General features: G+C 45.9%; 1 protein-coding gene and 1 long non-coding RNA gene across 4 annotated transcripts in view; one reads left to right on the top strand and one right to left on the bottom strand.

The window, feature by feature from the left end:
- Positions 1-19,727, bottom strand: part of IRAK1 (interleukin 1 receptor associated kinase 1) — a 31,760-nt gene extending 12,033 nt beyond the window's left edge. The window contains exons 1-7 of one of the 3 annotated variants that reach the window (XM_053297900.1): positions 19,449-19,727; positions 12,841-13,008; positions 9,329-9,496; positions 4,371-4,471; positions 1,349-1,525; positions 784-848; positions 96-210 (exon numbers count right to left, since the gene is read on the bottom strand). In XM_053297900.1, the coding sequence (XP_053153875.1) occupies positions 96-210; positions 784-848; positions 1,349-1,525; positions 4,371-4,471; positions 9,329-9,496; positions 12,841-13,008; positions 19,449-19,557 (903 nt within the window). In that variant the 5' untranslated portion in view covers positions 19,558-19,727. The remainder of the gene's footprint in view (positions 1-95; positions 211-783; positions 849-1,348; positions 1,526-4,370; positions 4,472-9,328; positions 9,497-12,840; positions 13,009-19,448) is intronic. The other 2 variants (XM_053297898.1, XM_053297899.1) reach the window with 2 other exon arrangements.
- A 109-nt stretch (positions 19,728-19,836) lies between these two features.
- On the top strand, positions 19,837-25,349 carry LOC128345646 (uncharacterized). The gene is made up of 2 exons (XR_008316554.1): positions 19,837-21,116; positions 21,462-25,349. It is a non-coding gene; the product is annotated as an uncharacterized LOC128345646 (long non-coding RNA).
- The last annotated feature ends 1,115 nt before the right edge of the window (positions 25,350-26,464 follow it).

The raw sequence follows: 26,464 nt of genomic DNA, 5'->3' as shown, positions 1-26,464 counted from the left end.
GGGAGGTACAGGAGGCTCCTTCTCAAGGGTGTTTCCCCCCACCCCCCCAAAAAAACTAAAGAGCTGGGGAGAAAAGTAGAAGTCTGGGCAAGTACTTGTCTATGCAAACAGTCCTCCAAGGAGCCATTGGGTAGGAAGACGTAGACAAGACAAAAGGATCCCTGCTCAGCACAATAACCAGCAAACTCTACAATGTTGGGGTGGCGGAACCTGGAACGAATAGGGAGACAGTGTGAAGAAATAGCAATTCCAGCTTGACTCTATGCCCAATCACATTCACAAATCCCTCCCACACTATCCCAGTTCTTGCTCTATATCCCCAAACCTTCCAATTCATAGTCCTGAGCAGGGGCGTAACTATAATAGGGCAAGGGGAGACAGTTGTCTGGGGGCCCACTGCCTTGGGGGTGCCCCAGAGGCAAGTCACATGACTGACACCCCCAGCCGCGCACCCACCTGGGCTTCCTTCAGTTGGATCCATCCTCCAAAACTGATGTGAGTGTTAAGACTTGGAGCTACCAGAACAGCATGTCTTTCTCTAATACCATTACATGACTTGCATCATCCACAGTTTACAAAACCTTTTAAAAAATAATTTAGGATGATGTTCTATTGTGGTGCATAGGTTATATATATAATAAATTTTACTATGCTTTTTGTTACCACTACTCAGCCTCCTATAAGATTTCTTTACTTCATGAGCTGAGCTTCAGTGAAGGGGGGGTGCATTTTGAAATCTGGACCCACTACAACCTTGCTACGCCTCTGGTCCTGAGTGCTCACCGGGAGAGGTTTTCCACTTCTGTGGTAAAGCTGTTCTTTATTACACTCCATTCCAATTCTGCTTCCTATTAGCCAAAGGAAGAGAAAAAGGAAGAGGATCAACAAGTCACTATCCGGAACACACTTCCCCTTAGGAGAAGTCAAGTTCGAAAGGTGAGAAGCAGTGCATTGTGGGTAGAATGGAAGAGCCAAATTGATTCTCCCCCCCCCCCCCGGAAAATTAAGGCCAGTAAGAGCAAAAGACAGTTCAAGAACAATGGCTACATAGAGCTGAGTCATACCCCGGGTGGGTCCCACTGGCCCTGTGAACCCCAACTGGCCATGGCACACCAGAGACTCAAACAGAGGGCTTGCCCACTCCTGCTTCTTGGGTGATGTCAGGCACTGAACCTGGGACCTTATACATTCAAAGTGTGTAGTCAGCTATCAAGTCACAACCTATTCTTCCAGAGGCCAGCTAAGAAGGGGGCAACAACAAGGTTGAAGGGAGCACCAGAACTCAGACCGTGAGGCTCATGAGCTACAGCTTCACCCCTCCCCCTGCCCCCATACCCATGGCTGATACCTCTTTAAGCCGTTTGACAGCATAGACAGTGTTGCGTAGACGGGCCTGGTAGACACAACCGAAGCCTCCTTCTCCTATCTTCAGGTGCTCGGAAAAGTTACCTGTGGCCTGGAGCAATTCCTTCAACGGCCACTCAAAGGCACTAGCAGCGGACCGAGAGTCAAGGGAGGTATTATCCTGAAGGGCAGGGGGAAGGAGAAAGAGAAGCAGTGTGAAGGGGGCATCTCCTCTCAACACTCACTCAGGAGAGCTGCGCTCCCACTAACCCCAAGGCAATGGCAACTTGTGCACTGACTCCCAATCTCTCTTCCTATACCTCCCCAACATGCCCTCCCTTCCCAAGAATAATCCCTGGGGAGAAGTGCAAAGAAAAAAGAGTTGCCAGCCACCACTTAGAATATAGTCATGAAAGAGGCCTGCCTTTTCTCAGGAAGAAGTTAATTCCAGTAAGAGGGAGTGGCCGGCGAGTAGCAATAATCCTGGCTTCTTGAGAATTTTAGTTCTAGAGGAGCAAAAGAAGTAAGTGAGGAAAGAGGCAGAGATGAGGCGGCACAAGTGAATACAGACCGTGAAGAACCAAGCAGAAGTTTCAGGCTGAGGGGGAGAAAGAGAATCAAGGGCAGAGAAACTAAATGAGGAGGAGAATCAAGAAAGCAGGGGATGGGATTTGAAAGGAAGAAGCAAGAAGACTCACAAAAATATTGCAATAATAAACGATAATGTTTGTGGCATCAGGTGAGAGAACAACAGACACATATATATTTGCTGAGTTTAAAACATTCTTCAGACGCATTTTCTTAGTTATCCTTAGTTTCAACATCCCTAAAAGGTTGTGCTACGTTGCAGACTGTGGGCAGGGAGGCTGAGAGTGAGAGCAAGCAGCTTGCCTAAAGCCAGTTGATGGCAGAGGTCAGATGTGACCCAGGAGGGGTTTTTTTTTTTTTTTTGGCTTACACTTGTAGCCACCACACCAGAAGACTTTCCTGCTAGTGTGATATGGTGGCTAAGTTCGTGAACCAAAGGAAGTCCTTGGTTTAAGTCTCACCTCTGCCATCAACTGGCCTTAGGCAAGCCACAGTCTCTGCCAGAGAAGTTGGGTTGAAAGTTTACCATGGACAAGTTTCCAAAATGGAAATTTCCCCCTATACTTCTTTTCTGTGGAAAATTTTCGATTTCTAAAATTTCTTCTTGAAAAACTTTTGAGATACAGTGTGGGAGATTAATATGATGAGGTGGGGTGTTTGTTTTTACTGTATAAATAGGTCAAACAGCATGCCAAATCAGATCACAATCCATTTCAAGCATCAGGAAAAGTTGTGCTGTTTTGTTTTGTTTTTTAAGGGGGGGAAATGCCAATTTTTCAAATGAGGGAGAAATCTGCATGGGAATTTTTTACAGAAAAAATGTCTGCTCCAAAATTTCTGGAAAGCCCTGCAATCTATGCCTCCCTGCCCTTAATCTGCAATTCAAGGGAATAGAGCTGGTCTTGTGGTAGCAAGCATGACTTGTCCCCTTCGCTAAGCAGGGTCTACTCTGGTTGCCTATGAATAGGAGACCACATGTGAGCACTGTAAGATATTCCCCTCAGGGGATGGAGCCACTCTGGGAAGAGCATCTAAGTTCCAAGTTCCCTCCCTGGCTTCTCCAAAATAGGGTTGAGAGAGATTCCTGCCTGCAACCTTGGAGAAGCTGCTGCCAGTCTGTGAAGACCAGAGGTACACAAGTCAAATACCCTGGTGGGCCAGAACTAACCATGATTTGGTATGCAGGAGATGAGGTAAGTTTTCAGCACATTAATGATTACATTGACATTAATTATTTAAAATATTAACGAACGCAATTATTAGTTCCCCAGAGCATGAGGCTCCTAGCAACCTTTCCTCTTCCCTGTCTCCCATGCACCGTCAATGCTTGCAAAGGTCAATTTTGAAAGGGGATTGATCCCCACCAGGTCCATGGGGCAAAGCAGCATTTTGCACCTCACCTCAGGCACCACAATACTTTGGGCCATCCCTAGGGCCAGAAAAAAGTCCATGCGGGCTGGATCCGGCCCCCGGGCCTTATGCTGTGCAGGCCTGGTGAAGACAGTACTGAGCTAGATGGACCTATGGTCGGACTCAGTATATGGCAGCTTCCTATGTTCCTATGATGCAGATCAGAAACAGCAGGAATTGTTGAGAGCTAGATATGGGATAAGGGGAGAATGAAGAAGGTCCCCATCCTGAGAAAGAGAACAAATAATAGAATTAATCAAGAAAAAGGGGGAAAGAATTAGTGGAAGGAAAATAATGGAAAAGGAAAAATCAAGAAGCTTGGTCTGAAAAAATTAGTCTTCAGGTGGTTAGAAGCCATTCGGTGAGAGAGCAGCAAGCGTATTGGCAAGAGATTGGTGCTTTTAATTGACTTAAGTCAGTGGAGAAGCGATGAGGAGAGTGGATAATAAGAACAAGAGGAAAAGGAGGAAAGATCAAAGTACCAAACAGGAGGAAGCTCAGAGCAGAGCCATGAGCAACCTCAACCAATAAGGTGAAAGAAGAAAAAGAACTATTTTAAGATGGCAGGAAGACTAGTATGAAAGAAACTAAGTAGTAGAAGAATATGAATAAGGAAGGAACACAGTGTTCTCTGTAACAGGGATTCCCAGAAGTTGACGAAGACTCCCATCATCCCTAGCTACAACTGACTTTGGCTGGGGGTTATGGGAGTTGTCGTCAACTTCTGGGAATGCTGAACACGACACAAAATATTCATTCTGAACCAACTGAGAAATATATCAGCTTCACATAACTAGGCAGCATGTAACCCTACAAATCATGACAACTAGAACCTTACAAAACTCTTCAAGATTGGCATTTAAGAACCACGAGACACACAATTCCACATGTAATTGCCATGAACCAATGGCTCAAACACCACCTCCCTTGCAGTGCAACAGATTATCCACCCTATCTTTTCATCCCTCCCTCCCTCACACAAAGTCAGAGACCAGCTAGGATGAGAGCCAAGAGGACTGAGCCCATACCTGCACATCAAGAGGGATGGGCGGCAAAGGTGAGCTGCTCTGGCTGATACTGCTGAGGTGGCTGCTGGGAGAGGGGCCAGGCAGTGAAGGAAAGGAGGGCTCTGTTCACAGAGGGAAGAAGCAGACGTGATGTTACAGCTGAGATACACAAGGGGCAATACCTTTTGTCTCCTTGCTCTTTTTCTTATCTATCCTTAGCACACTGCACTGAAAGGGCTGGAAATAGATTTTGAAAGCCACAGGAGAGCTCAGGAGAAGTATCAAACAGGAGCAACATTTTAAGAATTTGCATTAGATAGAAATTCAGTATCCCAAGAAACTCACAATTATTTGGCATTTGAGACAGAGCCGTGGGGAGTGACAGATATCTATAGACCACTCGGAAATCGTTCCACGATTCCCGGCAGAGTGGCTTCAGAGGGAGGGTGGGCACAGAGGGTTTCCCCAATGGCTCTTCTCATGATTGGCAGAAGTAAAATCTGCAAAAAGGCATGTATATAGCTAATACAAAACGCAGAATTCAGCATACAGAATTGGGGAGAAAACAGGTTGTCTTCCATAGCATTCAATTGCTGTTCATACAAAGCATATCTAACCCTGGTGGTGGGCAGATCATCACCTTTCCAAGCTACTCGTTATTGTCTAAAGAGAGAATATTTCACAGTGGGCCCTCTATACCTTAGGAGCAGGTTACAGAAAAGAGGTGTCTCCCACTAGGACTCATCACAGTCTTAAAAAACAATGGAACATGCACCCTTCTTCTCCCTACCCATAACAACCTCACACTATGTTCTGAATAAAAGGTTGAACATATTTTTTTTAAAGAGGCAGCAAGGTCTATGTATTCATTTATTTTAAACGCTTACATATCCCTGTTCCAACACAAATAATTCAAAGAATGTTCACAGAAACAGAAAATACAGTGGCAATGAAAAGCAATTAAAGACCCTATATGAATCTAACCATAAACCTAATAAAAGCAATGGAAAAAAAACCTTCTGTAATCCAATCAAACCTAATTCAAAGCAAGTGTGCAGATTCACTCAAGAGTGGAAGCAATCAAAGGTTTTGTACAGATAAAGTTGAAACCAGGACCATAAAGTCTCATATAAAAAGCAAGAGCAATAAATAAATGCTTAAACTAGTACAGACTTAGGCTCAATTCAGACATCACACCAAACCATGCTTCATGCTAACTGATGTTTAGAGCCCAAGCTGTGGCTAGTTTTTGCAAATGTACAAAATAGGCAAACTATGGTTTAGAGTGGCTTGTCTCCTTGCATTTTTCATCTTCACAAAACTCATATTCATCAGTTTGTTCACCACCTCCAGAAGCTTAGTGAGGGACATAGCTGTGGTCTGGCAATTCAGGTAAAAGGTAAAGTGTGCCGTCAAGTCGATTTCGACTCCTGGCATCCACAGAGCCCTGTGGTTTTCTTTGGTAGAATACAGGAGGGGTTTACCATTGCCTCCTCCTGCGCAGTGTGAGATGATGCCTTTCAGCATCTTCCTACATCGCTGCTGCTCAATATAGTACCAGAGGGGATTCGAACAGGCAACCTTCTGCTTGTTAGTCAAGCATTTCCCCACTGCGCCACTTAAACATCACACCAAACAATAGGTTGCTTCACACAATCTTTAATAGAGGAGCACAAGTGTTTGGCTACCCTAATTTCGGAGCTGTGTGCACTCCCATTTCATGACTGTGTACTTTTAGAAAACGGTGGGGGTGGGGAGTGAAAGTCTGTGAAGCTCATGCTGTGAAGGAGAGTTTTTCCTTCTACTTCATTAAACAGCTGGGTGCAGCTGCTGAGTAGCTCTCCTACTCAACGTGAGCCTTGCTGATAATCACTTCTCTCTATGGTGTTTTTGGTCAACCCATTCCTTGATCCAGGCCAGCTTTTGAATGGTGCTTTAGTTACATTTATTCCAGTCCTGGAGTGGAGGCGGGGCTAACAACCAACCAGCAACAAGATCATTAAATGCAGTTTGCACTTGTCACTCTGTAAATAAGATCTGTTTCATTAAACCATTAATATTCCCGATTCTACTCCACTGCCTTGTCCTTGCATGCTACAACTCTTTTCTCTGGATTCTACACCCTCCAAAGGCATCTTGTTTCCTAAAAGCACACAATCACAAGAAGGGAGTATGCACAGCTCACAAACTTGGATAGGATGCCTGATGGTTCACAAAGATAGTGTGAACCAGCCTAATATAGTTAGACCACGCGACAGTTTGCATGCCACCTAATGGTGCAGCAGGGAAGTAAGTTGCCTAGGGAGCAAGAGGTTGCTGGTTCAAATCCCCGCTGGTATGTTTCCCAGACCTATATCGGGCAGCAGTGATATAGGAAGGTGCTGAAAGGCATCATCTCATACTGTGTGGGAGATGGCAATGGTAAACCCCTCCTGTATTCTACCCCCCAAAAACCACATGGCTCTGTGGTCGCCAGGAGTCGACACCGACTCCATGGCACAACTGTACCTTTATTTTTACAGTTTGCAAACCCACTTCAAAATATGTTTCATTTCCGATTCTGGTTTTCTGTCTGATTGCAAACCATGACGTGTCAACTTAGACATCGTGCCAGACCACAGTTTGAAGTATTGTCTGATGAGATCAAGGTGAAGGGCCAGGTCAAGTTACAAAAAAGTTTTCACTTTGTGCCAGAAGGTAAAGTAAAAATGCAAACTGGGTCTTCTTGGTAAGGTTATGTGATCCTTTCCAGATCTGCATTTCCATAATCTAGTTTACCAAACCCCCTTCTTAGGAAAAGGATCAAAAACATTTTTAAACAGCAAGAATCTTAATGCCATTACAGAAAGTGATGTGTGCAGCCACATTTAGAATATGCCGGTCATGCTGTCTCAAGAATCTGAGTGGCACAAACGATTTAGAAAAGACCAATTAAACTGATCTTGGAGTTGGTATACCTTTCCTATGAGGAAAGGTAAACATTAGCACTTTTTAATTTCAAAAAATACTGCTACACAGGGACATAACAGAGATTTTTAAAATTACACACAATGTGAGGAGGGAACATTTCCCCCCTCTTTCCTAATCCTAGAACTTTGGGGTCACTCATAACATTGATGGACAGGAGGGCTGGACGGAAAAAGTATCCCCCCCCCAACATAATGCATAAATGCTCCACGGAATTTTTTGCCACATGATGTAGCAATGACCATCAATTCAGACAGCTTTATAAAGGGGATTAGGCAAACTCATGGAGGATAGCTAAATCAGCTAAATGGAACTTCCCTGTTTCCACACAGCAGATTCTGAAGCGAGGGGAAAAGGGCCGGGGAGCAATCACATTCATGTCCTGCTTGTGAGCTTCCCATGGCCACCTGGCTTGCTCCTGTTGGGAGACACAGTGCTGGACTAGATGGATCTCCATTTGATCTAGAGCGGCAATTCTGATGCTTACATAAGTACATTACCGCCATTAAAAATTTGAAATGATGGATGCCTTTGGACACATCAATAAAGAAATTTGCCATATAAAACCAAAAGTGTGTTCATAGGCGTTATGTATTGTGTACTGTTTAAACCAGTGAGGAAAAGCTGCGGTGCAGAAAGACAATCAATGTATTTAAGAGTGCCTTCACTTACAAAGAGAACATTAAACAAGCCTCATGCTCTTCTGTTAAGAGGCGGCCGTTCAAGGAGACCAAGGTCTAGTTCCCACCCTGAGGCTGCATCACTTCAGACTTCAGTGAAGTCCTGACGTTTCTGAGGGCTTCTCCATACAAAAACATTTCTTCCACATAGAAAACAAGATGGTAGAAGGAAGGGTTTTAGCCTAGCTTTCTACATATATAGATTTCTTTTCTGGGAGGGTTCTGAGCAGTTGTGCTCTCCAAAATGGCAGCAGGCGAGCCAGGGAAGCAAACGGCAGGTCTAAGTCAGCACTGGAAGCCTCCTTATTTAGAGGGTTGGATTTCAGCTCAGGCATGATCAGGATGGTGGGGGCTAAGGAGTGAATGAGGATTAATGTATGTAGGGTCCCAGTTTAGAATCAACACACAAGAAGGTTCGCAGTTACTAAAAGATATATAACCTCTATGTTCTTCCATTTGCTTTCAGGTCAGCTGCGGAGGCTCTGCCCTGGGCACCTCTGCCAGTCACACAGGTGGCTGTGAGGAGCAGGGCCTTCTCTGCAGTGGCACTCTTTCAGTGAAATTCTTTGCTGAACGATGCCGTTCTGGCTAGTTTGCTTGCAATCTTTCATAGGTGGATAAAGGCTTTATTTATATAGGCCTTTGGGGTGTAATATGGATGGCAAGGAAGCTGTTTGCACAGGGCAGATGCTCTATATATTCTAGGTTTTAATGGCTTTTGCTACATTTTAATACTTGTCAGCCACTCTGAGAATATTGATAGTGAGCTATACATTTTGATAAATTCAATGTAAATCAAAATAAACAGGTATGTGAATGGCGTTAATAAAATCCAAAAATAATACTATTACTCTCAGGAATCTACAGATTCACTTGCCAGAAGTGAGTGCCCCCAGAACTCTGGTGAGCAGCCAGCCAGCACCAGCCAGATCTCCTCACTAGAGTTCTCATTTCAAGTGCCATTTTTGAGAAGGCAGGAAAAAGCAGGCGTCCTTTCTGAGCAGCAGAAGAGAGGACTTCTCACACATTTTATACCTATCTTCACAGTCCTGAGCATGAGAAGTCTGGGGTTTTTTTTGTTAAAACAAACGCAGAAATTCTGCATCCAGCAGCATCCGGTCCTGCACTCAAAAGGCAAAATCACAGAAACACACAGAGCCCCATCGATCAGTCTATGAAAGGGTAAAAGATTTGTGATACAATGCACCCTGCCCTCTTCCATTGCCCAGAAGCCCCATGATTAAGAATTATTTTATGAGACAAGAACCCTTCAGAGGGCAGAAAGGGTTTCACACCTGTGGGTGTGAAAAGGAAGACCGACTGCATGTTTACCTGCGGTGGGTGTGGCAGTTCCCTTCTGGGGTTCCCACATCGTTGTCTTGACTCTGCTGTGATTGCCACCAGGATCTGGAGCAGGTGGGACAGGTGGAGGCTTAGGGGAGACAGGCGGAAGATGAGAAGACATCGCACTGGGCTTGTGGGAGCATGATGGTGGCTGCCCTAAAAGAGAAGAATGGAGATCAACCGTGTCAGAAAGCATTCAAATGTGAGGTACACTCAAGCTGTCACTCACTGTATTCTGTTCCTTTGATTTCACATTGTTGGATGCCCATGTCTACCTTCTCCTTCCTTTCCTTTAGGGCCATTTAAAAAAAACAAAACATTTTATATCCCACTCTTCTTCCAAGGAGCCCAGAGCGGTGTACTACATACTTGAGTTTCTCCTCACAACAACCCTGTGAAGTAGGTTAGGCTGAGAGAGAAGTGACTGGCCCAGAGTCACCCAGCTAGTATCATGGCTGAATGGGGATTTGAACTCGGGTCTCCCTGGTCCTAGTCCAGCACTCTAACCACTACACCACGCTGGCTCTCATTTTGCAGGGAAAGTATACTAGGAGCATACAGAATTGTCCCCAGCACATGAGTGGCCTGTATTTGCCAAAGGGCCTTTAAACATTTTCAGGGCTAGGTTCTGCCACTTGTGGTTGAAATGTCACCAATGTTTCTATGGCATGGAAGCTAGCAGTGTTATACACAGATATGTTAACAGACTGCTTTTCCTTTCCACCACTGAACGGCTCACCCCAGCTGTTTCCCACTTGGCAGCCGTCTAAGGATGCTGCGTGCAGGAGTTTAGCATCTGAGCAAGTTAAAGCTGCAGTGCTGGAAGCAATGGGCAGGGATCCAAGTTATGTCCTCAGCATAAGATAAGATAAGAAAGAACAAGCTGAACAATCAAAGAATGTTTTGGGGATCACGACAAGGGCAATGTTTGCTTCAGAGTACAATTAAATCTGCAGATCCCAGTTTTACCCCTGTGAACACCCTGTGCTCTGCCACTCTGGCATACAAGTCTTTTTGAAGATACAGAATGTATCATTCAGCATTTATTTTATTTTATTTATTTATTTATTTACATTTTATATCCCGCTTTTCCTCCAAGGAGCCCAAAGCGGTGTACTACACACTTGTGTTTTCTCCTCACAACAACCCTGTGAAGTAGGTTATGCTGAGAGAGAAGTGACTGGCCTAGTATCATGGCTGAATGGGGATTTGAACTCAGGTCTCCCCAGTCCTAGTCCAGCACTCTAACCACTACACCACGCTGGCTCCCAAGTGTCTGTATGCACACCATAGACTCAGGTAACTCCCTTGAGCTCAAAACCATCTAGAGTTCAACAGTATAGGTACTGTAACTATATCTGTTTTAAGTTATGCAGAGAATTGTACCACCGCATAAAGATGGGCACTGAACAGGGCCTCAGGGTTCAGCTTTGAGCTTGCCGATGGCTCTGGGCCCCCAGTCAGTGTCCCATTTGGCCAATTCTGATGCCAGGCCTGGCAGCTACTACTGTATGCAGGAGCCAATATTCTTGGTTCTAACAGCGTCAGCTGAAGGTGGAGACAGGCAGTTGACCACCACCAGAAAGCCTCCTGGATCTAGACATGCAAGGCATAAGCCAGGGTGGAGCAGTGGTGCGCATGCTGGGTTTGGAATCCTAAGCTGGATCCCAGTTCAGATACAAAAACTAATGGCGACTACAGGAAGTCTCTCTCTCTCGGCTTCGAAACAGTGCCGCAAGATATTTATTTTTTTTTAAATTTGTGTTCTTTTATTGTAAACCACCCAGAGACATTAGTTTGGGGTGGTAAATAAATATATTAAATAAATAAACAAAGATAACAGAGGGCTATATGATTACTGTATTTTCGCGCCAATCACCCACCCAAAGCAAGTGCCCGCACTTGTTTAGAGCCCACAGTTTTGAGCGGTTCTACTTAAAAATGAATGAGAAAGCCCACACCCAGCTGCTCTCTGCACCCTGCCTTGCCGCCTCCTCTTCCTGAACACCTCCCGCGCCCATTCTCACTGTTTTTTTGGTGGGGGATGCTCTGCGTCCTCTCAAGAGCCTGTCCCACCCCCTCAAGAGCCTGCCTTGCTGGAATTCCCAGCAGGCTCTTGGAGCAAGTGGGACACACTCAGGGCCACTCCTAGGAGGGTGCAGGGCTGAGGGCCAGCAGGACTCCCCATCAGCCACACTCCTCCCCCCACCCCACCGCTGAGTATCCAACATGCAGCAGTGCTAAGGAGTTCCATCGCCTTCCTTCTCATTTTGAGTGACAAGAGAGGCAACCAAACTTCCTAGCGCTGAGTCAGCTGGATACTAAATGAGAGGCGTGCCTGCACACCAATGCCTAATCCAGGTGCACGTTTCATTTAGTATCCAGATCACACGGTGCTGGGAAGTTCGGTCGCTTCTCTCGTCACACAAATGAGAAGGGAGGTGGTGGAACTCCTTAGCGCTGCTGCGTGTTGCATACCAAGTGGGCGGCCGGGGGCAGGACTGGCACTGAAGGAGGAGTGTGGCTGACAGGGAGTGGCTAGACACCCCACACCCTTTTAATTTCCCACTCCCGCCTTTTCTGTTGGTTAAGAATTTGTAGAACCCGCGTGTTCTTGGTGCAAAAAGATGGTATTAAATCTGAGATCAGCAAAGGAATGAAGTAGGACTTTTTCTGTGATGACAACCATCCTATGGAATGCCCTTTTCCCCAGGAAAATCTGCAAGACCATTTGTTTCCTTTCACTGGTTGAAGAAAACTATTTCCTCTAACAAGTATCTTTGACTGTTGCCTCAAATGTATAATCTGCTTTCCAACAAAAAAGTATCAAAGAGTACAATTAAGCCATAAAAACCACTATCGACATTTTTAAAAAAAACAACACACAATTTGTCTAAAGATCAATACATGCAGAAACAAGATATGCAATCCAGAGTCTCTTAAGAGAAAATGTCTGCCTAAACAGAAAGGTTCAGACTCCCTACTTAAATGAACCAAACTCCCAGAAAACCTGTGGGCTGGTCACTAGGGGAATGAGATATTTCCCTTAGAGGATGGGGTCACAGTTCAGTGGAAGAGCATCAACATGCTTGAATACAGAAGGTCCACTCCCTGGCAGCATCTCCACATAGAGCTGGGAGAGACTCCTGCCTGAAACCCTGGAGAGCTGCTCCCAGTCAGTGTAGACAAAACTGAGCTCGATGGACGGGCTCAGTTTAAGGCAGCTTCCTAAGTGTGATGACAGAAAGAATTTTGATAAGCCGAGAGACCGAGAAGGAAGCTGCAGGCAGGGGGATTCTGGGGCTGTGATGGAGAGAGAAAAGGAAGGAAGAAGGGAGGGTGACCTTCATCTTACTTTTGAAAACTTCCTTCAAAGAAAACAGAAGCTATACAAACGTGACTTGACCCCATCACTTTAATTCCTCGAGCTACTGACCAATACCCAGACAAGGCTGGGGGTGGGGGAAGAGGGTGGGGGCACAGCTGGGATTAAGGCTCACATGAGGCGATGATATCACGTGCCAGGAAAAGCTCCAAGTCATCAAGGATCCAGAGCAAGTCGCTAACACGGGCATTGCGATTCATCCAGGACCACATGACCTTGCGTGTCCTCTCGTCCTTCTTTGCGTACAGACGCAGTTCTACCTGATTTCGTACAATCCTGGAGGCTGGGGTACAAGACAGGAAGAGAAAGAAGACAAGGGTGGTTGAAACATCTGCTGTCAGGCAACGTTACCGCAGAACTCTGGCCCATTATGAGTACTTGCTTATTACACTATACTTGAAGGCAAGAGCTTTGTGACAAAGGCATCTGGCTGGCTTCTATTTTTACAAGTCATGATCATCTGTGGCATCCTCTTAACCTCCTTTCCTTGTTAAAAATAACATATGTAAATTAAGCCCTATAATCTTACCTCATCTGCTGCAAGATCCTGCCTTTTGATCCAAGCTAAGAAGAGACAATTATCTTTCTATCCCAGTCATGTCCTTCAAATATCTGACCTCTAGTATGTTTCCCTTGATCCCAAAGACGCCCTTATGAACCTCGGCCAATTTCTCCTACACCAAAATAGAGGGAAAGGAGTCATTTACTTTTTCTCTTTCCCTCCCACCATGGATAGCAACTGATGCTCTGACAGGCTTCTCTCACATCTTAGCTGCTTGCACTTCTTCTTGAGTCAACACTGGCAGATGGGAATGGGCAGCTGAGGGGCAGAAGAGCAGAGCACTGCTGTTTCCTCAGGAGAGAAAGGGGGTTAAAGAGTCCTTTGCTTGTGTCTTGCTCACTTTGGCAGCACCAGAAAAAAAGGTTTTCTGGAGGAGCCAAGTTTGTCCCAGATACGACATTTCTGAAAGAAAAACTAACAGTGTATTTCCTATTAACACTCCCATTCTAAACATAAATGGAAGTAGGTATAGGACTCGGGCTTGCTCGACTTCGGCCCTCCTGCAGACGTTGGCCTACAACTCTCATAATCCCTGGCTATTGGCCACTGTTGCTGGGGATTATGGGAGTTGTTGTCCAAAAACAGCTGGGGGGGCGGCGGCAAAGTTGATCAGGCCTGGATAGGTGTATGTGTGTGCTCGTGTGTGCATGTGTCCATATCTATATTGTTTATATTTACTGATCGGTGATTTAAAAAACTGTAGAAAAAAACCACCAAGTATACAGAAAGTGCTTTTCCTTCAAGTTATCACAAGGGTTCATCAATGAAGGGCACCAGCTACTTGGTGGGCGGGGGCTTGCGCTGCCTCTGGCACCCTCTATGCTTGTTCACACTGGAGTTAGGTAATCACTAATAGGAGAAGAGAGCTGGTCTTGTGGTAGCAAACATGACTTGTCCCCTTAAGCTAAGCAGGGTCTGCCCTGGTTGCATCTGAATGGGAGACTTGATGTGTGAGCACTGCAATATATTCCCCTCAAGGAATGGAGACACTCTGGGAAGAGCAGAAGGTTCCAAGTTCCCTCCCTGGCTTCTCCAAGATAGGGCTGAGAGAGATTCCTGCCTGCAGCCAGTCTGTGAAGACAATACTGAGCTAGATAGACCAATGGTCTGACTCAGTAAATGGCAGCTTCCTGTGTTCCTATGTTCCACTGACCCTTCGGCTTTTGTTCAATTCAAAACATGACACTTGTTAACGATTAGTTACTAATTATTAACCAGAGAAAGCATGCCTGCCAGTTTATACAGGTAAAACACACACTTCCCAGTTAATTAACTGCAGTTTTTGCTCGAGCTGTGCTCCCCACCTGGTTTAGGTTGCAGACTGCACAGCTGGGATTACACGGCTCTTAACTTTTTGAAATAGTGGCATATAAATATCCAAATAAAAGTAAAATAAGGTGTGCCGGGTGCTCTTTTATTAATAGACTGAAGATTAATCAAGGGTTTTAACTAATAGCACTTTATCGGGCAAAATCCAGCCATGTGATTTAATATCCATCCTAGGTAAGTTAGAAGAGACAAACCAGATTTTCCTCCAGTTTTACTCCTTCACCCTATATTTATGTGGGTTGCCACCATCCCGCCAAGTAATGAACCAAGCAGCATCAAAAACAAACACTTATTCCCAGAAGGCTTTCAGCCTATAACTGGAATCTATGCCACTTTTACTCTTATTCATCCTGTTTTCTTGGCTCCCACAGGTATTCATGTTGCTTCATTTCAATAGCATTAAGGTTCAAACACATGTAGGCAACTGTAAGCACACTTCAGTAGTCAGATTCCTGTCTCTGCCCCGGACAAGCTATAATTAGAAACACAAGATTTATTGGGAAATCAGGAAGGAACCCAAGTCCTGACTTCAAGACACAGAGAAGGTTTTGCCATACTCTTATTCCACATTAATTAGAGATTTCTTTAGCAATGGCCATCTAATGGCACAGCAGGGAAGTAACTTGCCTAAAGAGCAAGAGGTTGCCGGTTCAAATCACCTATATAGGGCAGCAGCAATATAGGAAGATGCTAAAAGGCATCATCTCAAACTGTGCAGGAGTTAGCAATGGTAAACCCCTCCTGTAGTCTACCAAAGAAAACGACATGGCTCTGTGGTCGCCAGGAGTCGACACCGACTCAACAGCACAAAAACTTTAGCAACAGGATACCCTAGCTTAGGCAAGTTACAATGGCCTTTAGCCACTGCAGCTGGGGATGATGGGAGTAGTAGTCCAGTAACATCTGGTGACCCATGGTTGGAACCCACCCAGTCCAAAAACTTAAAACAGAAATCCATTCTGTTATTTGATTTGGGCACCATCTTGGTATAGGGCAAACCTTTACCTCAGCTCAGTGCGATGGAGATGGAGCTTGTACAATTAGAAGCCCCAATGGAACATAGGAAACTGCCATATGCTGAGTCAGACCATTGGTCTATCTAGCTCAGTATTGTCTTCACAGACTGGCAGTGGCTTCTCCAAGGCTGCAGGCAGGAATCTCTCTCAGCCCTATCTTGGAGAAGCCAGGGAAGGAACTTGGAACCTTCTGCTCTTCCCAGAGCGACTTTATCCCCTGAGGGGAATATCTTGCAGTGCTCACACCTCAAGTCTCCCATTCATATGCAACCAGGGCAGACCCTGCTTAGCTATGGGGACAAGTCATGCTTGCTACCACAAGACCAGCTCTCCTCTCATGGGAAAGCAAAGGGCTGCTGGGAGGTTTGCCAGGAATTGTAGGGAGCTACTGAATGCATGAGCCAGTGCCTCCATGAGAGGACTGTTGATGCGCTCCGCCATTTGCACAACCACCAAGTGCTTGAAGTCCAGTCGCAAAGAGCAGAGGCCATGTGGTCCATACACGGATTCCTTACATGGAGACACCAGTTCGTTCAACTAGAACCTCTCCCTGATTTCCACTAGGCTGCAAAGCTACACACCCTTCTACAAGGTGACTACTTTGGGGCTTTGAAATGTATGAAACTGGGCAGAAGTTCCTGTCAAAACCACATTTGGTTCTTCTATGCAAAAACTACCTAGTAACCCAATCATGAGATCATGGATCGTATTAATGGATCCTGCCATATAACCCCAACCACAATCTAACCCTTGGCTCAGTTCAGTGTGAATGGAGATGGGGTCCTAGCTTGTGCATTTAGAAGCCCCCATGGGAAAGCAAAGGGCTGCTGGGGGGTTGCAACCAATATAGGCCCTTGGTATTAAAGAGAACGTCTTCTTCACCATGAGCCCCACCGCCTGTTAAGATCATCTGGAGAGGTTCATCTGTGGTTGCCGCCAACTCATTTGGCAGCTACTCGGGAACGGGCCTTCTCCGTTGCTGCCCCTGGACTTTGGAATGCGCTCCCTTTTGAAATGAGAGCCTCCCCATCTCTGGCAACTTTTAAAAAGACACTGAAGACATATTTATTCACCCAGGCTTTTAGTTAGATTTATAGTTTAAATATTTTTAATACTGGGTTTTCAATGTTTTCAATGATTATAATTGTTAATTGATTTGATGTTTTAAATGATTTTAATTGTAGACCGCCCAGAGACGTAAGTTTTGGGCGGTATAAACAAACAAACAAACCAACAAACCCCTAAATTGGTTAAATTTGCATTGGGGTTATATTGGTACAGTCACAAACAGCAGAGACCCTGTGGTCCTCCATAGAGTCTTCATATGGAGACACCAGTCCTCTACCTAGTACCCCTATTACCTCAACCTAGGATGCAAAGCTCCCTACACCCTTCTGACCATTTTGGGGCTGCAGGGAGGTCTCCAACCAATATAATCCCAATGCAAATTTACAATCTCACAGATCCACTCAAAAATTCATGAACCCAGTGAAGGAGGCTGTTGCTCACAAAAGCTTGGGCCACATTATACTGGTTCGCCTCTAAGGGACCACCCCGAGCACTGTGTGTTTTAAAAAATAAGAAGCTAACAGAGGCAACCTTACCATGATGCAAGACAGGGCAGTCTCCTCCAGTGGCAAATCTGGAATACTATTAAGGGCAGTAGACAGACAAATCTGACCCATGGGGGACAATCTACTGGGATGCTCTCCTGTGTAAACCCCCATTTAAACAAACAGCAAGCGCTCTACAAGAACAAAGTAGCTATTCTATTACAAGAGCAAAGTAGAGGACAGTGCTTCATTCATCGAGTGTGTGTGTGTGTGTGTGTGTGTGTGTGTGTGCGCGCACATGCCTGCACACATACATATGTATGCATGCCTTATTCAAATCTTCAGTCTCAGTCACCAAAAAATATTGGGCCAATCCTGCAACCCAGCTGCCCTTCTGGATTGTTTAAGAACTATGTTTGTGGGAGGGGGGAAAACAGCCTAGTCTGGGGGGTTGCCCATAATGGAACTCTTTACAAACACTACACGGATCCCCACCTCCACCTTCCCAACAGCTCTTGCTTCTCTGGCTGCTTCATCATTCTCTAATGGTGGAGGTGGAATGGGAGCAGACATCTATGCCAGAGATGGCCAACCCACTACAATTCCCATCACTCCCTGTTCATTTAATTCAGCAACTATTTTCCTGAAGGTGCCACATGGAGGCCGGGGGGCGGATTGGAGAGCGGTGGGTCAGCCAGCCAACCCTCCTCATCTCTCAAAATAGGCTGACTTGGCCGTAGAACAGGCCTGCTCAACTTAGCCCCCACTGCAGCTGTTTTTGAACTACAACTCCCACAATCCCCAGCCACACTGGCCAATAGCCATGGATTATGGGAATTGTAGGCCAACATCTGCAGGAGGGCCAAAGTTGAGTAGCCATGCCCGAGAACCTCCAGTTGCTTGATTCCTAATTTAGATAGGCCCATTTAGAGCTACATTTTTCAAAGGCTGGTCATCAAATGGAGTTGCAGCCTTTGGAGGCAGGGTTGATGGTGGTGGTGGTGGTGATGATGCCACATCCCAGCATCAGTCAAAAAACACACATATCAAAGTACAACTGGGAACTCCCAATCCTCATGTGCTAGTATAAAACAAGCTCTCAAAAAGACACCAAACAACATTTATATTGTTACAAATTCAAGCATTCATAAACATGTACATCCAAAAACACTAAAATGGACTTCCTATGTTCATGTTCCAATATGCTCCTTAAAAACCTTGTTGATTACTTCATGCAACTTCTCTGTTCTCCTTACTTAGCTTAAGGGATGGGAGACGTCATAGGAATGAGATTTGCAGGTCAATGCTAGATGAATGGCAGCGTATGAGCTGGATAATTCAACAATTCCAAGGGAGATGGTGGCTATCCAGACTTGGGAGGCCAGGTTTCTGTATTTGTATATATTAAACTTGTATATATTACAAGTTTAAAGGAACCACCAATGAAGATTTTAGGTCACAACATGTCCAATTAGAACCTGGTACATATTGGAATAGGAACACTGGTAGTTCATTTTAGTGTATTTTGACATACATGTTTATGAATGTTTGAATTAATAATGATATTAATGTTACATTCACTTTTTTAGAACTTGTACATTCTCATGTACCCTGGTGTACATGAGAATGGGGAGTCCACTTCAGTGTACTCTGATATATGTGTTTATGATGGTTTGATTTTGGAATTATGCACATTTCTCCCAATTGCTTTGAGGGCTCTTTGTGGATAGTAGGGAAATTTCTAGCCTTGCTGAATCAGACCCCACCTCCTCCTCCTCCATTCTCTTTCCAACAGTGCCCAGCCAGGGGCTTTTAGGAAACTCCCAAGCAGGACACAAAGTAAAAGCTCTCCCTTCAGGTCTATCTTGCCCAAATTAAGAGAAACAGTGCCCTTGAGCATGGAGGTTCCATACAACCATCGTGTTTACAGCAATTTTGCGAGACCTCTCTCCTCCATGAATGTCTCTACTCCCTTTTAGAGGCATCGAAGGCAGTGGCTATCACCACATCTCATGGTAGCAAGTTTCATAGGTTACTTTTGTGGTGCGCGAAGCTGTAGTTTTCTCCAAGCCAGCCTTTTTAGGTCCATTTCAGCAAAATCATAGTCCTGGGTCAAGGACAGACCCACGCCTTTCGCCCTTTGCTCGAGCTCCTTTTCCGACCGTTCTAGCTAACCCTTCCTTCTCCGGCCATGTCGATACTGTGCTTGATGATGAGAAGAGAATATCCCCTTCGCCCGCCCGGCCGCCCCCTTGCCACTCACCGAAGCGCTCCCACTCCGCTTGGCCCAGCGCGTCCATGATTTCGTAGAACTTGCCCATGACCCAGGCGGGCAAGTCGTAAAGGAACCGGGACGACCCAGGACCGGCCATCCCCCCGTGGTCCTTATGATGACTACTGCCCTCCTCCACCACCAAGGCCAGGCCATAGGACAGGCTAGACAAGGGGGAGGGAAAGAAGAAGAAGAAGAAGAAGGCGGAGTGGGGGGGGGGGAGAAAAAAAGAGGCCACTTCCCCTTTAAATAGATCGAAGGACGGGGAAGAAAAGAGTCCTTTCGGAACGCCTCCCCCGCCGCTCTGCGCGTGCGCCAGCAGGAGCTGGAGGCGAAGCAATAAGAAACTACCACCAGACGCATGAGAACCAGGAAGAGCACGAAAAGGGAAGCTTCTCCACTAGAGGGCGTCCGTGCAAAAGAAGCGGCAGCTTGGGAAGTCCGCTCTCGTATCTCTTACGAGCACACCAAAGCGACAGCCATCAATTCAACCTGCAATGCATCCGTGACCGTCAGGGTTGCTAAGACTGGGGTTTCAGCCTCTGGAAAGTTTTAATTAATTGTGGGGTCACAGCAGCGGGTTTCGGAACACAACTCCCTCTCAATCCTTCTCCCTATCCGAAGAGGCTTGCCCCGAAAAAGCAGCCCAGTCACCTCCCTCCCACGGTGTTGTGGAATATAGAGGCACAGTGCCTCTGCGCACATGCAGAGGGCCTTCCTGCTGAACGGAACAAAGCTGATTTATTTATTTTTACAAAGAAGAATTAAGCACACAGTGGCTCTGAGGAAATTGCTAAGATCGAATCAGAAGCTGAGGGAAATAATGTATGCAACACAGAGACACCAATGTGATGGAGGGGACAGCGCTAGATCAGAACCAGAAGACCTGGTTTTAAATCCTCGTCGGACAGTTACTACCTTTCAGCCTAACCTACCTCACAAGCCAGGACTCTGCTTCTTGGAAGAAAGACCGGATAAAAATGAAATAAATGCAGAGGCGCAGCGCAGCAAAGTTTAGAGTGGGCCCTGGGACAAAAAGTGAATATGGGCTCCTCCCCACCCCCATCTTCTTCCGAAAAGTTCGGAGCTGAAGAAAAGTTGCTCTTTACAACAAACATTCATGCCGCTGGCGTCCCCCCCCCCCTTCCCCAGGAGCCCAGCAGAGACACTTGTGTCCATCCTGTTCATTTGTCCCCACACACCCCTGAATAAATGATGAAACGCCACAGCACTCCTGGCCATGCGTTTGTCACAGAGAGGCACGGCGTGTCTTTAATTGCCCTTTGAAGACATTAGACTGAGTGTGGTGGCTACTACGAGCTGCTTCTCAGCTTTCCAGTGCATGCCTCTTGGAGATGGGGAGAGAGGAGGAGGCGTGTCCAGAGAGCAGCACTCCTCACGGCCCCCGAGTGGAAAAGCTTCGGTGCGATATACTACACGCGACTCGAAAATTAGATTCCATCCACGCTGGGCTTTGGAGACACGGCGTTTTCCACCACGTGCAAGAAATGCAAGACGTGCGGCGCGTCGTGTCGCGTACAGACGGCGGCCATTTTGAATGTGGCAATAGTGGTAGGGAACGCCTAGTAGGCTTCTGCCCTTCATTGTGACATGCCTTTGACTCCCCCTAGGGGCCCGAAAGAGATTACTTATGAAGGGGTAATTAAAGGGGTTGCTGCTTCTTCTTCTTCCCACTGTATAGTTATGCCCTTCGACTACTGGTGGTGATTGGTGGTGCTGCGGCCTTCGGAGGGCAGGGTTGGGGACCTTACATGTGCCCCTCTAATGGCTGCGTGTCCCGTGATGGCCCTGAATGTAGCGGCCTCGATCATTACAAGCGCTTCCGAGAGGTTGGGCTTACGGATGGACTAACTTCAGTCATAGAGTAGGCGCTTACTGAGGAATAAGCCCCACTGCTTCCGCTCACACAGATCCTTAGGTTTGGATTGCACGAGTAATGGGAAGAGCAGGGAAGGAACTGAAATAAGAAACCTTTCCTTATAGGGCAGCAGATTTTCAGTCATCCTCCTGGAACCAGCACGTTTCTGCATCTTCGTTTTCCGCAGCAGAGGGCCGGACCTGTAGCTCCACACAACATGGAAGGAAATCAAGAAACAACATTTCAGCGAAAGTGTAGATAGTACAATGCTTCTGGAGTCGTTTTCACTTAAGGCACCAGTCTTACCGCATGAATGGCAGGCAGTATGCTGTAAATCGCCTGCCCTCGCTCACTTCCTTTCCCTTCCTCTGTTGTCTCCCTTATATTTCTTGTTCAGATTATGAGCCCCTTTGGGATAGAGAACCGTCTTTTTCATGCTGGGTAACGCGTGCTGCCCGCAGCTGACTTCCTACATCAACGTTTTATTTGGATATCTTACAAATGAAAGTAAAGGTACAATGCGTGAGATCAAACGAACCTAAGCGTGTCTATTTAAAAACTCGATGGAGTTTAAGCCTCAGTTTATTGAGTGTCTGAATGCAGTAGGGTTTATGCACACTTACTGGAGTTTAAGATCACAGCTTTACAACCTTGTCTATTCAAAGTAACCCTTACACAACCTCTGTAAGGTAGGGCAATAATATTTATCCCTATATTGCAAAGTGAGGGCTGGGCAAGAAGGAACAGGGGCTTTTCTAAATTCATCGAATCTGTTCATAGCTATGGCAAGATCTGGCCCAGGCATTCGCTGGCTCCCAGCCACTATTCCCTCTAAGGTGTGCACACACTCACAAGTTTTCTGATGTCTGCTCAGTTAATTTTAGATCCCGCTCAGGTTGAATTAGGAAGGCCTCACACTGACTGCATGCACACACACAGTGCCTTGATACTGCCGCCCAGAACAAAACTCATTCCACACAGAGATGGGAAAAATTAGAGGGTGCTATCATAATGCACCCAACTCTTGATCATGAAGGTAAGAGGTGCCTTCATATTCCAGTGCTGGCACTCTATCAGCCTCATCCTTTTGAAAGCCAGAGATCTCTTGTTCAGAACATCACATGGTTCCTGGCAGGGCCTTTCTGCTTTTGTCATGGCGTACAATGTGAGCAGAAGGGGTATGCCTGATAGCCAGCCAGGATTAGGAAGCTGGTCAATTGAAGTATTCCATGGCAGCTGGGAATTGGAGGCTTACCTTTTTAATTACACATGGTTTTACGCGGTCAGGGTCACACTCTCTTTACGTGGGAGCAGGCACACTCCTTCACATAGCCATCTGCTACAACTTCTGAACAGAACCAAAGCTTGCAGGATTAGGCAGGATTTTACCCTCTTGGCAAGTTGCCAGAATAGGACGATGTATTCTGAACAAATGTCAGCCAAGCTAGTTTGTGACTCATGTACATGAATGTTTTGTCAGTGCACAAACCAAGGTGTCTCATGTGTGGTATAAAGGATTTGTTTTGTAAATGAAAATACATAGCATGCTGTTTCTCTTCCCATCTCTGATCCTTAATAACAGACCATGGAAGTTGATGACACCATTTGGCAAGTAATACATATGTGTTTTGGTCTTCCACGCTTTTGTAGATGAATAGGTTAGCCTAGAGCAAAGCCTGAAGGCACTTGGCCCTAAGTGTCAGTATGTTTGTAAACAAAAAGGTAGTAGAAATCAGATTGCCTTCCATTTGCTGTGAGCAAGAGGGGCTCCAAGTGATCTGGTATGGGGCACTGCCAACTTTTAAAAGGGACTAGAAGAGTGCTTGGCAATTCCCAGCCTCCAGGAAGCCATGCTGTCTAAAGATTTAACTGTGGCATCTAGACTGGTGTCACACTTCACCAGAAGGAACAGGTGCGCAGTCTGGGAGTGCTTCTGCATCAACACCTCTCCCTGATATCCCAGGTTGAGGTGGTGGCTTCAGCTGATACACCAGCTGCATCTGTTTCTTGAGATGAACAACCTCCAAACAGTGGCACACATGCTGGCAACCTCCAGACTTGACTACTGCAATGAACTCTATGTGGGGCTGCCTTTGTACATAGTCTAGAAACGGCAGTTGGTACAGAATGTGGCAGCCAGGTTGGTCTCTGGGTCAACTTGAAGAGACCATATTACTCCTATACTAAAAGAGCTACGCTGATTACCGATAAGTTTCTGGGCAAAATACAAGGTGCTGGTTATAACCTATAAAGTCCTAAACCGTCCAGAGATGAAAGTTTGGGTGGTATAGAAGTTTAATGAATACATAAATAAATAAAAAGCTTAGGCCCAGGCTTTTAAGGAGAACATCTTCTGCCCCACCGCCCATTGAGATAATCTTGAGATGTCCATTTGCAGCTGCCACCAGTCTGTCTGGCGGCCATGCAGGGGCAAGTCTTTTCTGTTGCTGCCCCAAGACTCTGGCATGGACATCGGCACCCTTTGTACTGGACTTCTGGGCGGAAGTCCGGTCCCCCATGCCCCCTAGGGCCTCCAAATTCCCATCTCCCTGCTGTGCTGCTGCCTGCCCACCAGCAAGGGCACCTGCAGCCCGATCCCCTCCCAGCAGCAGCCTTCCTGAGCTTCGCCTAGCTGACCATCAGCTGTTTAGTGGGTGGGCAAGGCTTCCGGAGGCCTTTCTGATTTCCTGAAGCTCTCCAGGCAGCAGAGAAGAAAGGAGGCAGAATGGTGTCCTGTGCACACTACATGACCTGGCCTGTGCTGAGCCTGTGTCTGCCTGGGACAACTCCGCAGACCTAGTAATGGAGGTACTGTATGTGATTTCCTTTTTGTAGTTGTTCCACCCACCTTTGAATATTTGTTGAACAGCTTGCCACAGGGCTTTGATATCAGGCACAGATGTAGGGCAGGTTGGGAGGGCTCTAAATATTGAATTTGAAGTGGATTGGGCAATTTGATTTTTAATATATAATAATATAAGTGGGTTGGTCAATCTAGTTTTTAAATCATTTCCCCCCAATCTGCATTAAAGCTGGCAGAAAGTATTCTATCTGCAGAGTACTTCACACCTAGTGAAAGTGGAGCTAACTGTTAACATCCAAATAATCAGTTAAAAAAAATGCCCTATGCTCAAGTTGGTTTGCAATCCAAGTGAGAATTGTGAAGCAAGTGGCATGTGTCGTGGTTTTAACTGTCCCCCCCGCCCCCAAAATGCACTGTATGTCCAAAGCTAGCTTGTGAACCATATGTGCATTTGAACTGAGCAGGAAACGTATTGTATCCCAGTTAGTTTTTGAATGGTCAATAAATCCATTGGAAGTTGCACCGTCTTTTTTTTTTTTTTTTTTTAATGCTCTCTGGCCTATACCTGTCGCTTTGTGATAAATGAGCAAGGTGGTGGTAATCAGCCAGAATTTAAGTGCCAGGACTCTCAGTGCTAAATATGATGTGGCTGTTCAGGTCACTGGGAAGTATCCAAATTTTTTCCTTAAAGAAACCAAAAGGGTTTTCCAGCTTTCCCTGAGCATGTTCTGGTGTAAAAAGTTAGTACATTCAGCTAATTTAAGTGTCAGGATTCTCAGTGCAAAATGTAGTACGTGCAGGTCACTGGGAAGTATCTTCTTCAGAAATTTTTCTAAAAAACAAAGAAGTTTCCTGATCTGGTGTAAGAAATAATGCCCTGCAGCTTATTTTGTGGTGGGGTGGTGAGGGCAGTAGACCTCCAAAGGCCTTTAGGTCCAGGTTTCAAAATTGTCTTGGTACACCTCTGGGCATGTGCTCCCTGCTAAGAGCCTCCCCATCTCTGACAACTTGTAACAAGTCCCTAAAACCTTATCTTTTCACCCAAGCTTTTTAATTTAACTGTGGTTTTTAATTATTTTAAGAGTTTTACATGTATGTTTTAACTTGTTTTATGTTGTTGTAAACCATCCAGAGACAGAAGTTTAGGGTGGTATACAAATCTGATAAATAAATAGGTAGGAGTTATTAAATAACATCTTTATTTGTTCCAGACAGCCTTGTTTCTGTTTCGTGTGTGTGTTACTATACGTGTAAAGGGATTAAAAAGAAGCCTGTTTACCCCCTCATTTCCATGTTTATTACTAAGTCAGGTAATTCTGCCAAGTGTCCATTGTCTGATTCCTAAATCCAAAGGTCTGAACCAGAACCTTCCTAAACAGAGAAGGGCAGAAGGTAGGTCATCATGCAGCAATGGGCCACCTAGGGCCTGCTGGGATCTCCCCATCCCGCCACCCCCAAATGTTTTCTCCATCAAGGCACTACTTTAAGAACTTAAGCAAGGGGGCATATGGGGTGCTATTAACGCAGATGTTATGCCTTTACTGTTTTAGAGAACCTGCACCACACTCTTGCTTTGAGAATTTAAGGTACAGAAGCTGACCACAGGGGCCTTGGGGAAGACTACACAAGACGGATCAAACCCTCCCTGTTCTAGCACACTGCAGATTTTGATGAGCAGAATTCTCTTCTCTTATTCACAGCTTCAGCAGATTAAAGCTTTAAATATGACACTATTTGACTAGTCAATTGCCAGCCCTGTTTTTATCTACTGTAGTTAACTCTCACCCAGGGGCGTAGCTAGGAGAGAGGGGGCCCGTGTTCATCCCTCTCTCTGGCGGCCCCCCAGCGTGAGGGAGATCATGAAGAAAATAGGGAGGGATGGAGCTGGAGGGCCCTCAGGAGCTGGGGGCCTGTGTTCTTTGAACCCTTTTGCTCAATTATAGCTACGCCCCTGCTCTCACCTTTCTTCTGTGGAACTCAAGACAGTGTACACAGGCTTCCCTGTGGTCTTCTCTCCAGCCACTGATCAGACCCGCTGAGTTTCAGGAAAGGGGCTGCTCCAGATCATGTCCTGGGGCTACACTACAACTGTGCAAGTGCTGTTAAGATTAACTTTGAGGCTGTTTCTGAGGAGAAACAGGGTTGATTTTTAATACAACCTAGAAGTACTATGCACTGTATTTATTGCATTATTTTAGATCATTCACCCTTAGCACATGGGTTAGGTTAGAGATCTCAATATACATTAAAACCAGGGGCATATCTACAATGGGGGCGGGGTGGTCTTGAGCCCCTGAGGGAGAGGAGTCCACCAGTTGGGTGGCA

Source organism: Hemicordylus capensis, chromosome 2, assembly GCF_027244095.1.
Source record: "Hemicordylus capensis ecotype Gifberg chromosome 2, rHemCap1.1.pri, whole genome shotgun sequence".
NCBI lineage: Eukaryota > Metazoa > Chordata > Lepidosauria > Squamata > Cordylidae > Hemicordylus > Hemicordylus capensis.
This window is presented reverse-complemented; position numbering and strand designations above follow the sequence as displayed.